This window comes from Penaeus japonicus, unplaced genomic scaffold (genome assembly GCF_977035675.1).
Source record: "Penaeus japonicus unplaced genomic scaffold, GWHDUDI00000001_assembly GWHDUDI00000009, whole genome shotgun sequence".
In the NCBI taxonomy this organism is placed as follows: Eukaryota; Metazoa; Arthropoda; class Malacostraca; order Decapoda; family Penaeidae; genus Penaeus; species Penaeus japonicus.
The window spans coordinates 23,586,940-23,599,439 of NW_028234411.1; the positions used below are offsets into that span (position 1 = coordinate 23,586,940).

Genomic DNA, 12,500 nt, shown 5'->3' on the forward strand with positions numbered 1-12,500 from the left:
AATGATAATAATGATGATCATAATCATAATAACAGTAGTAGTAGTAGCAGTAATAGTAGTAGTAGTAACATTAACAGCAATAGTAGAAGAAGCAACATAGCAGTAATAACTATGACCACGTACAGCAGATTTACAAAAGGCATTCTATCAGGCACGGGAAACAATAAGATTGAAAAAGGCGGCGATGCAACACGGTCCTCAAACCGGCTACTCTCCAAACGCGAAAAAATCTTGCCTTCTTGTTAAAACCAGTGAGCGCTAAACCTTTGCCTTACGGAATATTTATAGGTAACGAAATGGAAACTTATGCTTCTCCACAGAACATAAAGCCGAGTACATGAAAACAAAAAGAAAGAAAATAAAGAGCTGCCTGAATTGGTACGAGAGCAAACAGCAACAAAACACAAGCCTAACGCTAAAAGAGCCTATACAGCTGTCTCCCTCGGGCTCGAACCTCGGTGAACCTTCCTGATGACCAACGTTCCAGGCGTGGCTCACTGGTGTCATTCTCGAGAGGATACCACAAGGAACATGTTCAATGTACCTGGGGGAGGGCGTCCAAGTGTACGGGACAAGTGTACGATTTTCAAAAAAAGAGAATGTTGATCGTTTTTTTTAAGATACGCCCTGCATAATCCACACGCTGCTAATCTCACTTACGTCTAATTTTGCTCACGTGAATAAAACGTTATGCATAGATAACGCTACGCACGCCTGTGTAGTTTTCGTAAAAATCATTTTTATTTTACACTTTTTGAGGGGGAAGGGAGGGTCTCAGATCTGCAAAAAAAAAAAAAAAAGTTTGTACACTTGTGAAAATTTTAAAATTTGTGAACCAGTTCTAACATCCGTAAGAGAAACATACTGGAACTATACCGCCACGCCTGGGAGGAATGGCCAATACAAACCCGACGAGAGTGAGACTAGGTCAAAGGGAATACCGAAGCACCTCTCTAAAGCATCAACGCCGACAACCCAAACGGCCCGCCAGAATGCAACATGTGAAACTAAACTTTGAGTAAACAGTCAGGAATGAAGTCAATGCTATCGGCACCAGGCGAGACACGTAGAACAATAAAAAGGAAGCGAACGGGCCTCAAGTTTCTCACGAATTCCGGCAGAGGGAGAAGCGGCGCAGGTAACAGGGCGATGGAACTGGAAAACAGCCTTGTTATTCGAAAACAAGTGCTTCGTTTTTAAAAAATTGGGGGCATTATCTTATCTTTTTTATCGTAGTTTTAGCTGTTGTCGTTGTATCATTAGTACTGATTTTAGTTTTGGTATTAGTATTACTTATAGCAATGGTTTTAGCATTGCTATTTGTGTTGGTAGGCCTAGCAGAAGTGGTTGCAGAGATTGTGTTAATATTGGTTGAAATTGTAGTGATTAGTAGTAATAGTAGTAGTAGTGTTAGCAATTTCATTAGTTATAAGAGTAGTAGTAATAGTATCAGTATTGATTTTAGTATTTGTAACTAGTATTGATAATGGTACTGCTGATAATGATCAAAGTAATAATGACAATGGTGATATTAACAATGATAATGATAATGGTAATGATGATAAGAGTAATGTTGATATTTATATTGATAATGATAAAAATGATAATGATGACAAAAAAAAAATAATAATGATAATCATATTGATCACAAAAACAACAATAAATAAAAATAATGGCAATGATGATAATGACAATAATAATGATAATAGTAACAATAGCTTTTGGCTAAAAAAGATAATCTAATTATTTCTGAAATATCAAAGAATCTGTATAAATAAGTTTGTAGATCATATGAATTTCTATGGTTTCCAGATATAATTGTGTGTTCTATCAAAATGAAATAAAATCTGACACACTGATATGAAGAAATCTGCTTCCTCACACACATAAAAACACAAACAAACACACACACCAAGAAACGAATAAGCACACACAAACAAACAAACAAATACACACAAACACTATAAACAGGCACATATTCCCGTACAATTCAGACAGCCACATAACCAATCCACCGTAGCCATTATTAATAAAAAAAAAAACTCAGTAAGGTCATAACCTCACAATTTTCCTCTTCGTTCCCCAGCCCGGCTTACAAGAGGAAGAGCTCGCAGCCTTTCAGAAGAGGACCAAGGGGCGCTACGGCTCTTTCGAAGTCTCGACCGATGAGTCACTGTCCCTGGACATCCTGAGGTAAGTTCGAGAGGGTTTGGTCATAGGTGTTGTGTGTGCAGTATGGTTGTGTATACACACACACACACACACACACACAGACATATTCACATTCTACTTCCATGGAATTATTATATATATGTTAATCTACTCATATATATACAATATATATATATAATATTATATATATATACATATACATACATACATATATATATACATACATACATATATATATATATATATATATATATATATATATATATATATATATATAATTATATATATATACATAATATAATACATACATACATACATATATATATATATATATATATTTTATATATTATATATATATATATATATGTGTGTGTGTGTGTGTGTGTGTGTGTGTGTGTGTGTGTGTGTGTATATATGTATGTGTATTAAGATATCATAAAATCGTATGGAAATTAGAGGAAATAATATGTCTGACTGAGGAGTGACCAAGTGAAAGTGTGAAGGAAGAGAGAAAGGAGAAAATAACTTAGAGGGAGGATGGAGGAGAGGGATAGGGACAAACACACACACAGTGAAGTTAGACGTGAAAGATTTTGTTATTTTCTATGAAAGAGGAACAAGAGGTCATAGTTAGATTGAGAGTAAAAGGCTTTGCAAGGATGTAAAGATACATACATACATACATATATATATATATATATATATATATATATATATATATATATATATTATATATATATATATATATATTTTTATATATATATTATATATTTATTTTTTTTTTTTTTTTTTTCAAATTGGACTATTGATGGATGGAACAGCCTTCCATAAAAAGTTATACGTATAAGGGCAATTCTGCTCTTTACTAAGCATGTGATGATGTGCCCTTTTTAACAATAGATGATTTTTTAGCGTGCGAAGACAGACAAGTCGAATTTAGACTTTGAAGCAAAGATTTGATGTTCAAATAAACGTTATACATGAGAGGGCTTAGCTTAATACGGATAATGTAATTAAAACCGCTTTATTTAGATAATGTACCACACCGGTTTACACGTAATTAACTTATCTTGGAAATGTAGGTAGAGAAAAATAATGATATAAAAGGTTGCCGCTCCGCCTCTCGAGTCTGACTCTCCGCCCGTTGTTGTGTCTGTCCTCCCTGACCTCCCTCACCTGACTCGACCCCGAGGTTGTCACGAGATTCCAGGTCAACGCCCTCGGATGGCTGTTCATAGAGGCCGAATGGATGGGAAAATGATCGACGGGGCGTTCGGGAACGTTTATGATGTCAAATCTCAAATTCGTTGTTTTCATATCATTACATATGTGTCAGAGACAAATATCAGGTCAAAAAGGTCATAGGATCTAAATATAGCAGAGGAGTCACTCTGAGCTCAGATTTCTTTCCCGAATTTAAGCATCTACTTAAGGTAAGGTGGGAACACCCACACGCCCACACACAAACTCTCACAGTCTATATCTCTCTCTCTCTCTCTCTCTCTCTCTCTCTCTCTCTCTCTCTCTCTCTCTCTCTCTCTCTCTCTCTCTATATATATATATATATATATATATATATAAATATATGGATATATATGTATATATGTATATATATATACATATATACACATATACATACACACATATATATATAATATATATATACATATATATGTATATATATATATATATATATATATATATATATATATATATATATATATATGTGTGTTATATACATATATGTACATACATATATAGTTTATATATGTGTATGTATATATATATATATATATATATGTATATATATATATATATATATATATGGATATAGATATATATATATACACACATATATATGTATATATATATATATATATAATATATATATATATATTATATATATATACATATATATATATATATATATATAAATATATATATATATATATATATATATATATATATATATATACATATATATATATATTTACACTGTAGTGTGAGAAGGAAAGAGGGAATAGAGAAGAGAGACGGACGAAAGAAAACATGGGTAAAAAAAGAAGAAAAAAAAAGAATCTGGAGATATAACGAAAGAAAAAAGCAATCAATCATGAATGCCTATCAACTCCCACTCCTATTATCAACTAATCACTCCAACCGACCGAAACTTCCAGAACTACTTCGCAATTACAACCCACCCCCCTCATAGCACTACCCTCACACCCCTCCCCACCCACCTCCGTACCCCCAGTTCCTATTCACCCGCAATGCTCCTAATTACTCCTTTTCTCTTCCCAAATTCTTAATTAATCTGCAACCATTTCGATAGGAAGAGTTTCATTATGGTATTAGATGTGGCAACGCCGCTCTCCCCCCCCCACCCCCGCACAAACACATATATGCTTGGTCAGCGATTTGGCAACACTGGACTAATGTCGAAGCTTTCGTTACAATGGGATCGGATTTGCTGTTTAAGGCGATCGGTGAGGATGGGCATTGGGAGCGTGGGAGGGAGGGAAGGAAAGAGGGAGGGAGGGAAAGAGGGAGGGAGGGAAAGAGGGAGGGAGGGAGGGAACGTGGGAGGGAGGGAGGGAGGGAGCGTGGGAGGGAGGGAGGGAAAGAGGGAGGGAGGGAACAAGGCAGAGTTGCAGAGCGGAAGGGAGGGAGGAAAGAGAGAGAAAGAGAGGAAAGGAAGGGAAGAAGGAAGAAAGGAGAGGGACAGAGCGGTAGGGATGGAAGAAAAGAGAGAGGGAGAGGGAGGGAGGGAAAGAGGGAGGGAGGGAACAAAGAGAGAGGAGGGAGAGGGAGGGAGGGAAAGAGGGAGGGAGGGAACAAGGGAGGAGGAAAGAAAGGAGAGAGAGAGAGAGAGAGAGAGAGAGAGAGAGAGAGAGAGAGAGAGAGGGAGAGGGAGGGAGGGAAAGAGGGAGGGAGGGAACAAGGCAGAGTTGCAGAGCGGAAGGGAGGGAGGAAAGAAAGGAGAGAGAGAGAGAGAGAGAGAGAGAGAGAGAGAGAGAGAGAGAGAGAGAGAGAGAGAGAGAGAGAGAGAGAGAGAGAGAGAGAGAGAGAGAGAGAGAGAGAGAGAGAAAGAGGAAAGGAAGGGAAGAAGGAAGAAAGGAGAGGGACAGAGCGGTAGGGATGGAAGAAAAGAGAGAGGGAGAGGGAGGGAGGGAAGGAGGGAAAGAGGGGAGGAGGGAAGGAGGGAAGGAGGAAAAGAGGGAAGGAGGGAGGAAAGGAAGGAGGAAGGGAGGGAGGAAGGGAGGGAAGGAAGGAAGGAAGGAAGTAGGAGGGAGGGAGGATGGAAGGAAGGAAGGAAGGAGGAGGGAGAGAGAGAGAGAGAGAGAGAGAGAGAGAGAGAGAGAGAGAGAGAGAGAGAGAGAGAGAGAGAGATAGACAGATAGATAGATAAATAGATAGAGAGAGAGAAACAAACATCACACACACACACACACACACACACAACACGCCCCCCCACACGCACCCCCCCCCCCCACACACACACACAAACACAACAACCCTCACGACGCACACATACAGACATACACATACCCATGTATAATATCTAGATAAATAAATAGGCAGTCGAAGAAAAAGGAAAAGAACGAAAAGAGAAACAAGATTCTTATCACCGAAGGATGAATGGCTAGGCTTGCAATATGTCCCTGCTGCCGCTGAGGCATTCATCCATGTCGCAAAGGCTCGCAAGTGCAAGGGTTTCGGACGCAGGGAGAGCGGTGTGAGGTGGAGGGCTTGCAACCTGAATGCGATTATTACTTTTCTGATTTTTTTAAAAGAAATATCTTTTATTTACATATTTTGTTTGTTCATTTATTTATATATTCTTACGAACCGGGGAGTGTCTATAATAATGATAAGATTTATTGCGGTTTTCTTATATCTTTCATCTTTTTCTTTTGTTATTCACATAGTATATATTGGGACACGTATTATTTTTCCTATTCAAATATCTATACACATATTTTATTAAATCTCTGTCATCTCTCAGCAGTCGGCTAAGCATATCTATCTATCAAAAACAAGGAACTAAAACACAATTGGCTATATAATTTTATTCCAAAGATAACAACATAACCACATATAGAGTGAGGGAATGAAATACAGAAAACAAAAGAACAAAGTTTCCGGATGAGTTTGGCGTGGAACACATGTGTCTGACAACTCCGTTTAAATACTTGGCCAGAATCTGTTGTGTCAGGGGATGGACAGTTCATGTTGTCAATAGACTGACAGCAATTAATCTGGTAATATGTTGTGCTCAGTTGCCCGATATTGCACTTTGTTGTTCACGGTTGCAGATGGATGATTCGGCTAAGTAGAAAACACTGTTGTAAGTGGGAAAGACAGTGTTATAAGTATTGTTAACAATCGGATAGTTACTGTATCATCATATTATAGAAAAGGTGAGAGAGAGAAAGAGATAGAGAGAGATAGAGAGAGAGAGATAGAGAGATAGAGAGATAGAGAGATAGAGAGACAGAGAAATAGAGAGATAGAGAGATAGAGAGATAGATAGATAGATAGATAGATAGATAGATAGATAAATAGAGAGAGAGAGAGAGAGAGAGAGAGAGAGAGAGAGAGTAATTTTTTTTCATAAAAAGATTCTGAACCGATTGTAAAAGGTGAAACTCAAACATGTCGAACGAAAATTCTGCCGACGATCCTGACAACAGAATGTCGCCGTCCATGCAGCGCATATTAAGGTGTGGTGTTGAGGCTGAGGCTACGACTGGCTGCATGTCGTTTGCCGAGCTGTGCTAGAACGGTGAACAGGCATAGGGGACACAAGTACACATACACGTACACATACACATACACGTACACATACACATACACGTACACAGATCTGTCCGCACGCTTACATACGCGTTTGCGGTCCCCGCCTCCTTACCAATACATGGCGGTCGAGGGATCGCTTCGCCAGTACATGACAGATCTGGCGGTGACCTCGGGGTCGTGCGCGGCCATCTTCCGCCAGTACTCGTCGGCAAGGCGAGCGAAGGCGCCCGTGCGGGACGCCATGCCCTGGTAGTAGAAGGCGGCCTGTGCCATGCCCTCGGGGTCGGTCGCGGTGGATTTGCGGGCCTCCATGGCGGCGTCGGCGGCTCCCTCGGGGTCGTCGACGGACATCACCCTCCAGTACATCGACGCTTGCGCCGCCGCCTGCGGGTGCCGCCCGATCATATGGCGCCAGTACATGGCCACGCGCGTCGCGTTGTCGTTCGCGGTGATCGCGGGAACCCCCGCAAGCGGCGCAACGGTGGGCGACGCGACCGCCAGCGCGCAGAGGGCGGCCACGACGGGACACAGCAGTCTGGGGGAAAAGTAAATTTCAGCTTTCAATATATGATTCATTTCTGTGCATTACTGCATGGGATCATTCGATCTTATTTCATGATGCACTTGCTCTTGGTGCTCTTTGTATGCCAATTGTGCTTGGAAATATAGAATGATAAGAGAATATGGAAGGATAAGAGACTATGGAATGATAAAAGAATATGGAAGGATAAGAGAATATGGAATGATAAAAGAATATGGAAGGATAAGAGAATATGGAATGATTTTGGAATAGTTTCAGTGTATGGAATATATTTGGAATATATTTTCCACAGTATGAAATGATCTGAGAATATTTCTATATGGAAAGATTTGGGAATGGAGGATGTTTTAGAAATATTAGTAAGTAGTAAGTAGTAGTATTAGTACGTTATTTTCGTTAAAAGGATCGAACAATTTTGTGATAATGATGGTCATGATGGTAATGATAATGATAAATTTTACGATGACGATGATAATGATGATAAACAGATAAAAGAGAAGAGGAAAAAACAACAAAGCAAAAACGAAAGACGAAAAGGGACTTATAGTGAGAAAAATAGGAAGGGAGAAGTGCCTGGAAGGAGATCATGACAATATGTCCAGCTGTCAAGATGCTCTCATTCTGGGAACATCTTGACCTAACGGCGCATTCCTATGGAGGCGCTGCTTCTTTCTTGTTCTTTCTCTCTTTATCTTTGTCTCTATTTCTCTCTCTCATTCTCTGTCTCTGTCTGTCTGTCTTCTCTGGTATTTCTTTTTTTACTTTTCTTTCTCTCCTTCATTCTTTTTATCCATTTCTTATCATTATCCATCTTGTTTATATCTCTTTCTCATTTTTTCTTTCAGAATTCCTTTACCTTGCCCATTCGTTATTTTTTTCTCTCACTCTTTCTTTCTCTCACAATATTTCATTCTCTCTATATTTTTCTCTTTTTCACTCTCTCCTTCTAATATTTACACATGATTCTTTCTCAATCTTTCTCTCTTTTTCTTTCATCTCTCAGCATCTCTCCCCTCCCCCTCTCCCCTCTCCGCATCTCTCCCCTCCCCTTCTCCCCTCTCCGCATCTCTCCCCTCTCCCCTCTCTGCATCTCTCCCCTCCCCCTCTCCCCTCTCCTCATCTCTCCCCTCCCTCCTCTCCTCTCTCCGCATCTCTACCCTCCCCCCTCTCCCCTCCACACATCCCTCCCCTCCCCCTCTCATAACCAGGTATTGCAACTTTTGTCCAGCTCTGTGACAAACGAACGTGTGACAGCTACAGATGGCTTCTCTGATATGGAATGCTGGGAGCGAGATGTGGAGGAGGAGGAGGAGGAGGAAGAGGAGGAAGAGGAGGAGGAGGAGGAGGAGGAGGAGGAGGAGGAGGAGGAGGGAGAGATGGATGGAGGGAAAGGGATGGATGGATGGATGGATGGATGGATGGATGGATGGATGGAGGGAGGGAGGGAGAGGGATGGAGGGATGGAGGGATGGAGGGATGGATGGAGGGAGGGAGAGAGGGAGGGAAACGGAAGAGGGAGAGGGAGAGGGAGAGGGAAAGGGAAAGGGAAAGGGAAAGGGAGAGGAAAAGAGAGAGGGAGAGAGAGGATGAGAAGAGGAACTATCTTTAATTTTTTGTAGTTGTTATCTTTATCATTGTTGTAAATATTGTTATCATCATCTGTATCATCACCATCATCATTATTATCACCATTCTTATTGCAATTATTATTTCAATTGTTGTTGTTATCATTATTGTTATTGTTATTATTATCATCATCCAGCTATCATCTTTATCAGGAAGTGAACTATCATTATTATTGCTGTTGTCGTTGTTGTTATTGTCATTAAGTTTATTGTAGATATTGTTCTCATTATCATTACCATCACCATTATCATCATCGTCATCATTATCATCACATCATTGTCATTATTGTTACCAATAGTATTATCATTATCAATATTTTTTTTTATTATCAGTATTGTCATTACCATCATCCTTTTTATTATCATCACTATCATTATTACTATCATTATTACTCTTGTTATCATTATTATTATCAATCTTGTTAACATTCCCATTTTTGGAAGTCTTTGGTAAGGATATAGGTATCAAAATTTGCAACTGATAAGATTGCAAAAGTCTGCAATGCCCAGAGCATCCGGAATTAACTTACTCAAATGCATGATTAAAGGTCAAGCATATGAAAAAAGTTTTTGTAATTAAAAAACATTTTTGTTCGTCTCTTATTCAGGTGTGAAACTAGGAGATTTAAGCAGCCGTTTTAATACTTTAACTAAGTATGGATTTAGAGCTCTTTCTTTAGCCATCTATCTCTCTTTCTCCTTCTCTCTCTCGCTCTCTTTCTTTCTTTTTCCTCCCCCCTTTCTCTCCCTCACATACACACATGCACACACACCTACACACGTACACGCACATGAGCACACACACACACACGCACACGCTCACGCACACGCACACGCACACGCACACGCACACGCACACGCACACACACACGCACACGCACACGCACACGCACACGCACACGCACACACACACACACACACACACACACACACACACACACACACACACACACACACACACACACACACACACTCACCCACACACACTCACACACACAACACACACATAACACACACACACACACACATATAACACACACACACACACACACACACACACACACACACACACACACACACACACACACACACACACACACACACGCACGCACACACAAAGTCGTATATAATTCGCAAATTTTTTGATAGATTAATAAACTTATTGAGAAGTACTGAATCAGCCCTTCTTGGTATTACTTCTTATAATCGAAATAACAGAGATAATATTAATACTAGGAACAACGGATCACATACCTATACATGTCGGAGAGGGAGTGTCTCATGCGATCACCTCGAACTTCAACGGAACGAAAACCTTTACCTCTGATCAGTGACCAACCCCCTTTATATACACCGACGTCTCTTGCAGGTGCCAACACGTCCAATTACCAGGGATTATTTTTGTTTTGTTTTTTTCTCTCTAGATCAGCAGCGTTTTCATGGTTGGGGTTATGCGAACGCGTATGCGAACGCGTATGCGAACGCGGCTATGGCCCAGGGTCGTTCTTTTAGGAAAATGATTTTCTTTACGCGGGAAGGAGCGCAAAAGATGAAGAAATCTGGGCGCTTCTCCGACACGGGCGCGTGTTTGCCCTTCTCGCGGGGGGTATAGGTCAGGTGTAGGATACAGAGAAGTTGGTGGGCGTAAGGAAAGGGGGAAGGGGGCGAAGGGAAGGAGGATTGAGGATTTAGGTGGGCGTTAGCGATGGGGGAAAAGGAATATGGGGGAGGGGGGGATAAGTGAGGACAAGGGGGGCTCAAGTGGGAGCGAGAGAAAGTTAAGGTGAGAAGAGGAGAGGAGAGGAGTGAAGAGGAGAGGAAAGGAGAGGAAAGGATAGGGGGGAGGGGAGGAGAGGAGAGGAGAAGAGAGGAGAGGAGAGATGATGAGACGAGAGGAGAGAAGAGGAAGGAGAGGGGAGGGGAGGATAGGGGGCTTGAGGCCTAAGGGTAACGAAAAGGAAGAAAGGTGAAAAGGGGCGTGAGACGTTCAGATAGGGAGGGCAAGGGTAGAGCAGATAAAATTATGAGAGGTAGAGAGAGAGAGAGAGAGAGAGAGAGAGAGAGAGAGAGAGAGAGAGAGAGAGAGAAAGGCGAATAAGGGAGAAGATAGGAAGTGTGAGACAAAGGGAGGGGGGAGAGGAAAGGATGAAGGGAAATGGGGGGGTAACATATGAGGGTGGGTGGGTGGGTAGGATAACATATGAGGGTGGGTGGGTGGGTAGGATAACATATGAAGGAGAGGGAGGATAACAGATGAAAGGGAAAGGGGGGAGGGGACATGAGACGAAGTGTTGGGGGTAGGGGAGGGGGGAAGAGGTAGGATGAGACGAAGGGAGGAGGTTACAGATGAAGGGGAGGGGGAGAGGGAGAATGAGGCAAAGGGAGCAACGAAGGATGTAGGGGAGGGGGGCAGTACAAGACAAAAGGGATACAAGCACAAACAGGGTAACGGATGGGGAAGAGGAAGGGGAAGAGGAAGGGGAAGAGGGAGAAGAGGGGAGGAGTAGAAGAAAGAGAGAAGGAAAGGGCACGAGGCTGAAAGGGCTTAAGCGGACGGGCTTAAGGGGGCGCAGACAGGGGGCAAGGGGGAGGGGGGCACAGGGCAAGGAGGTTGGAGGGGGGGGGGGGCGTAGAACAGGGTAAGGCAGAGCATGGGATGGTGGTGCAGGGCAGGACAGAGGGAGGGGGATAGCAGGCCAGATCAGGGCAGGGGGAAGGGGATCGCAGAGCAGGGCAAGGCAGGGCAGGGCCGGGGGAGGGGTATAGCAGGCCAGTGCAGGGCAGGGCAGGTCGTAAAGCAAGAAGGAGGATCGACACGGACTTCCCGGGGATGTACGGAGGGACCTGCTGGCTCGATCCTTTCTCCATGTTTATTTATCGTCTTTTATGACTCACGCACTTCGCGCGACTTTATTTTTTAATTTTCAAGGGATTCAGAACGAATAATTCGAATAATTTAATAATCACGTTTAAAGATAATTATTTTCTTTTTCGGTTAAAGTTACGGGAGAAACACAGAACTATACACAAATAGATTTAACAAGTCACTCAAAATCTAAAGTAAAACGATATATACATTTTTATTTTTTATTTTTATAAATTCATTCTTTATCTTTAAAGATTATAGCATATCTAACACCACATAGCATATATAAGACCATGATATGATTTGTATTCAGAGTAAGTAGGTCACAAAGATATGGCCCAGTATTTTTTCCTTCGTCGAAACTCCTCAATCGCCATGAAAGGTCATGCACCTCGGGGTCAAAGGTCAAACCAGAAACCGGAACCAAACCTCGAAACGAATAGATAAACGGATGATCACTCAAGGAAAATAAGTAAACAGATAGATAGATAAGTAG

General features: G+C 41.5%; 2 protein-coding genes across 2 annotated transcripts in view; one reads left to right on the plus strand and one right to left on the minus strand.

Annotated features, from left to right (window-relative positions):
* The window catches only part of LOC122253361 (procollagen-lysine,2-oxoglutarate 5-dioxygenase 2), an 83,459-nt gene that overhangs the window by 20,562 nt on the left and 50,397 nt on the right, over positions 1-12,500 (plus strand). The window contains exon 8 of the mRNA XM_086539858.1: positions 2,087-2,193. Within this exon, the coding sequence (XP_086395984.1) occupies positions 2,087-2,193 (107 nt within the window). The remainder of the gene's footprint in view (positions 1-2,086; positions 2,194-12,500) is intronic.
* On the minus strand, positions 6,228-10,474 carry LOC122253362 (uncharacterized). The gene is made up of 2 exons (XM_043016398.2): positions 10,393-10,474; positions 6,228-7,507 (listed from the first exon to the last, which is right to left on the minus strand). Exons 1-2 carry the CDS (start codon positions 10,419-10,421, stop codon positions 7,081-7,083), a joined length of 456 nt encoding a protein of 151 aa, XP_042872332.2. The 5' UTR covers positions 10,422-10,474; the 3' UTR covers positions 6,228-7,080.

Excerpts from the sequence above, each read along its gene's own strand:
- LOC122253362 (XM_043016398.2), bottom strand. The coding sequence starts at position 10,421 with ATGAGACACTCCCTCTCCGACATGTATAG. Across the intron at positions 7,508-10,392 it reads TCCCTCTCCGACATGTATAG|ACTGCTGTGTCCCGTCGTGG; the intron begins GTATGTGATCCG and ends CTTTTCCCCCAG.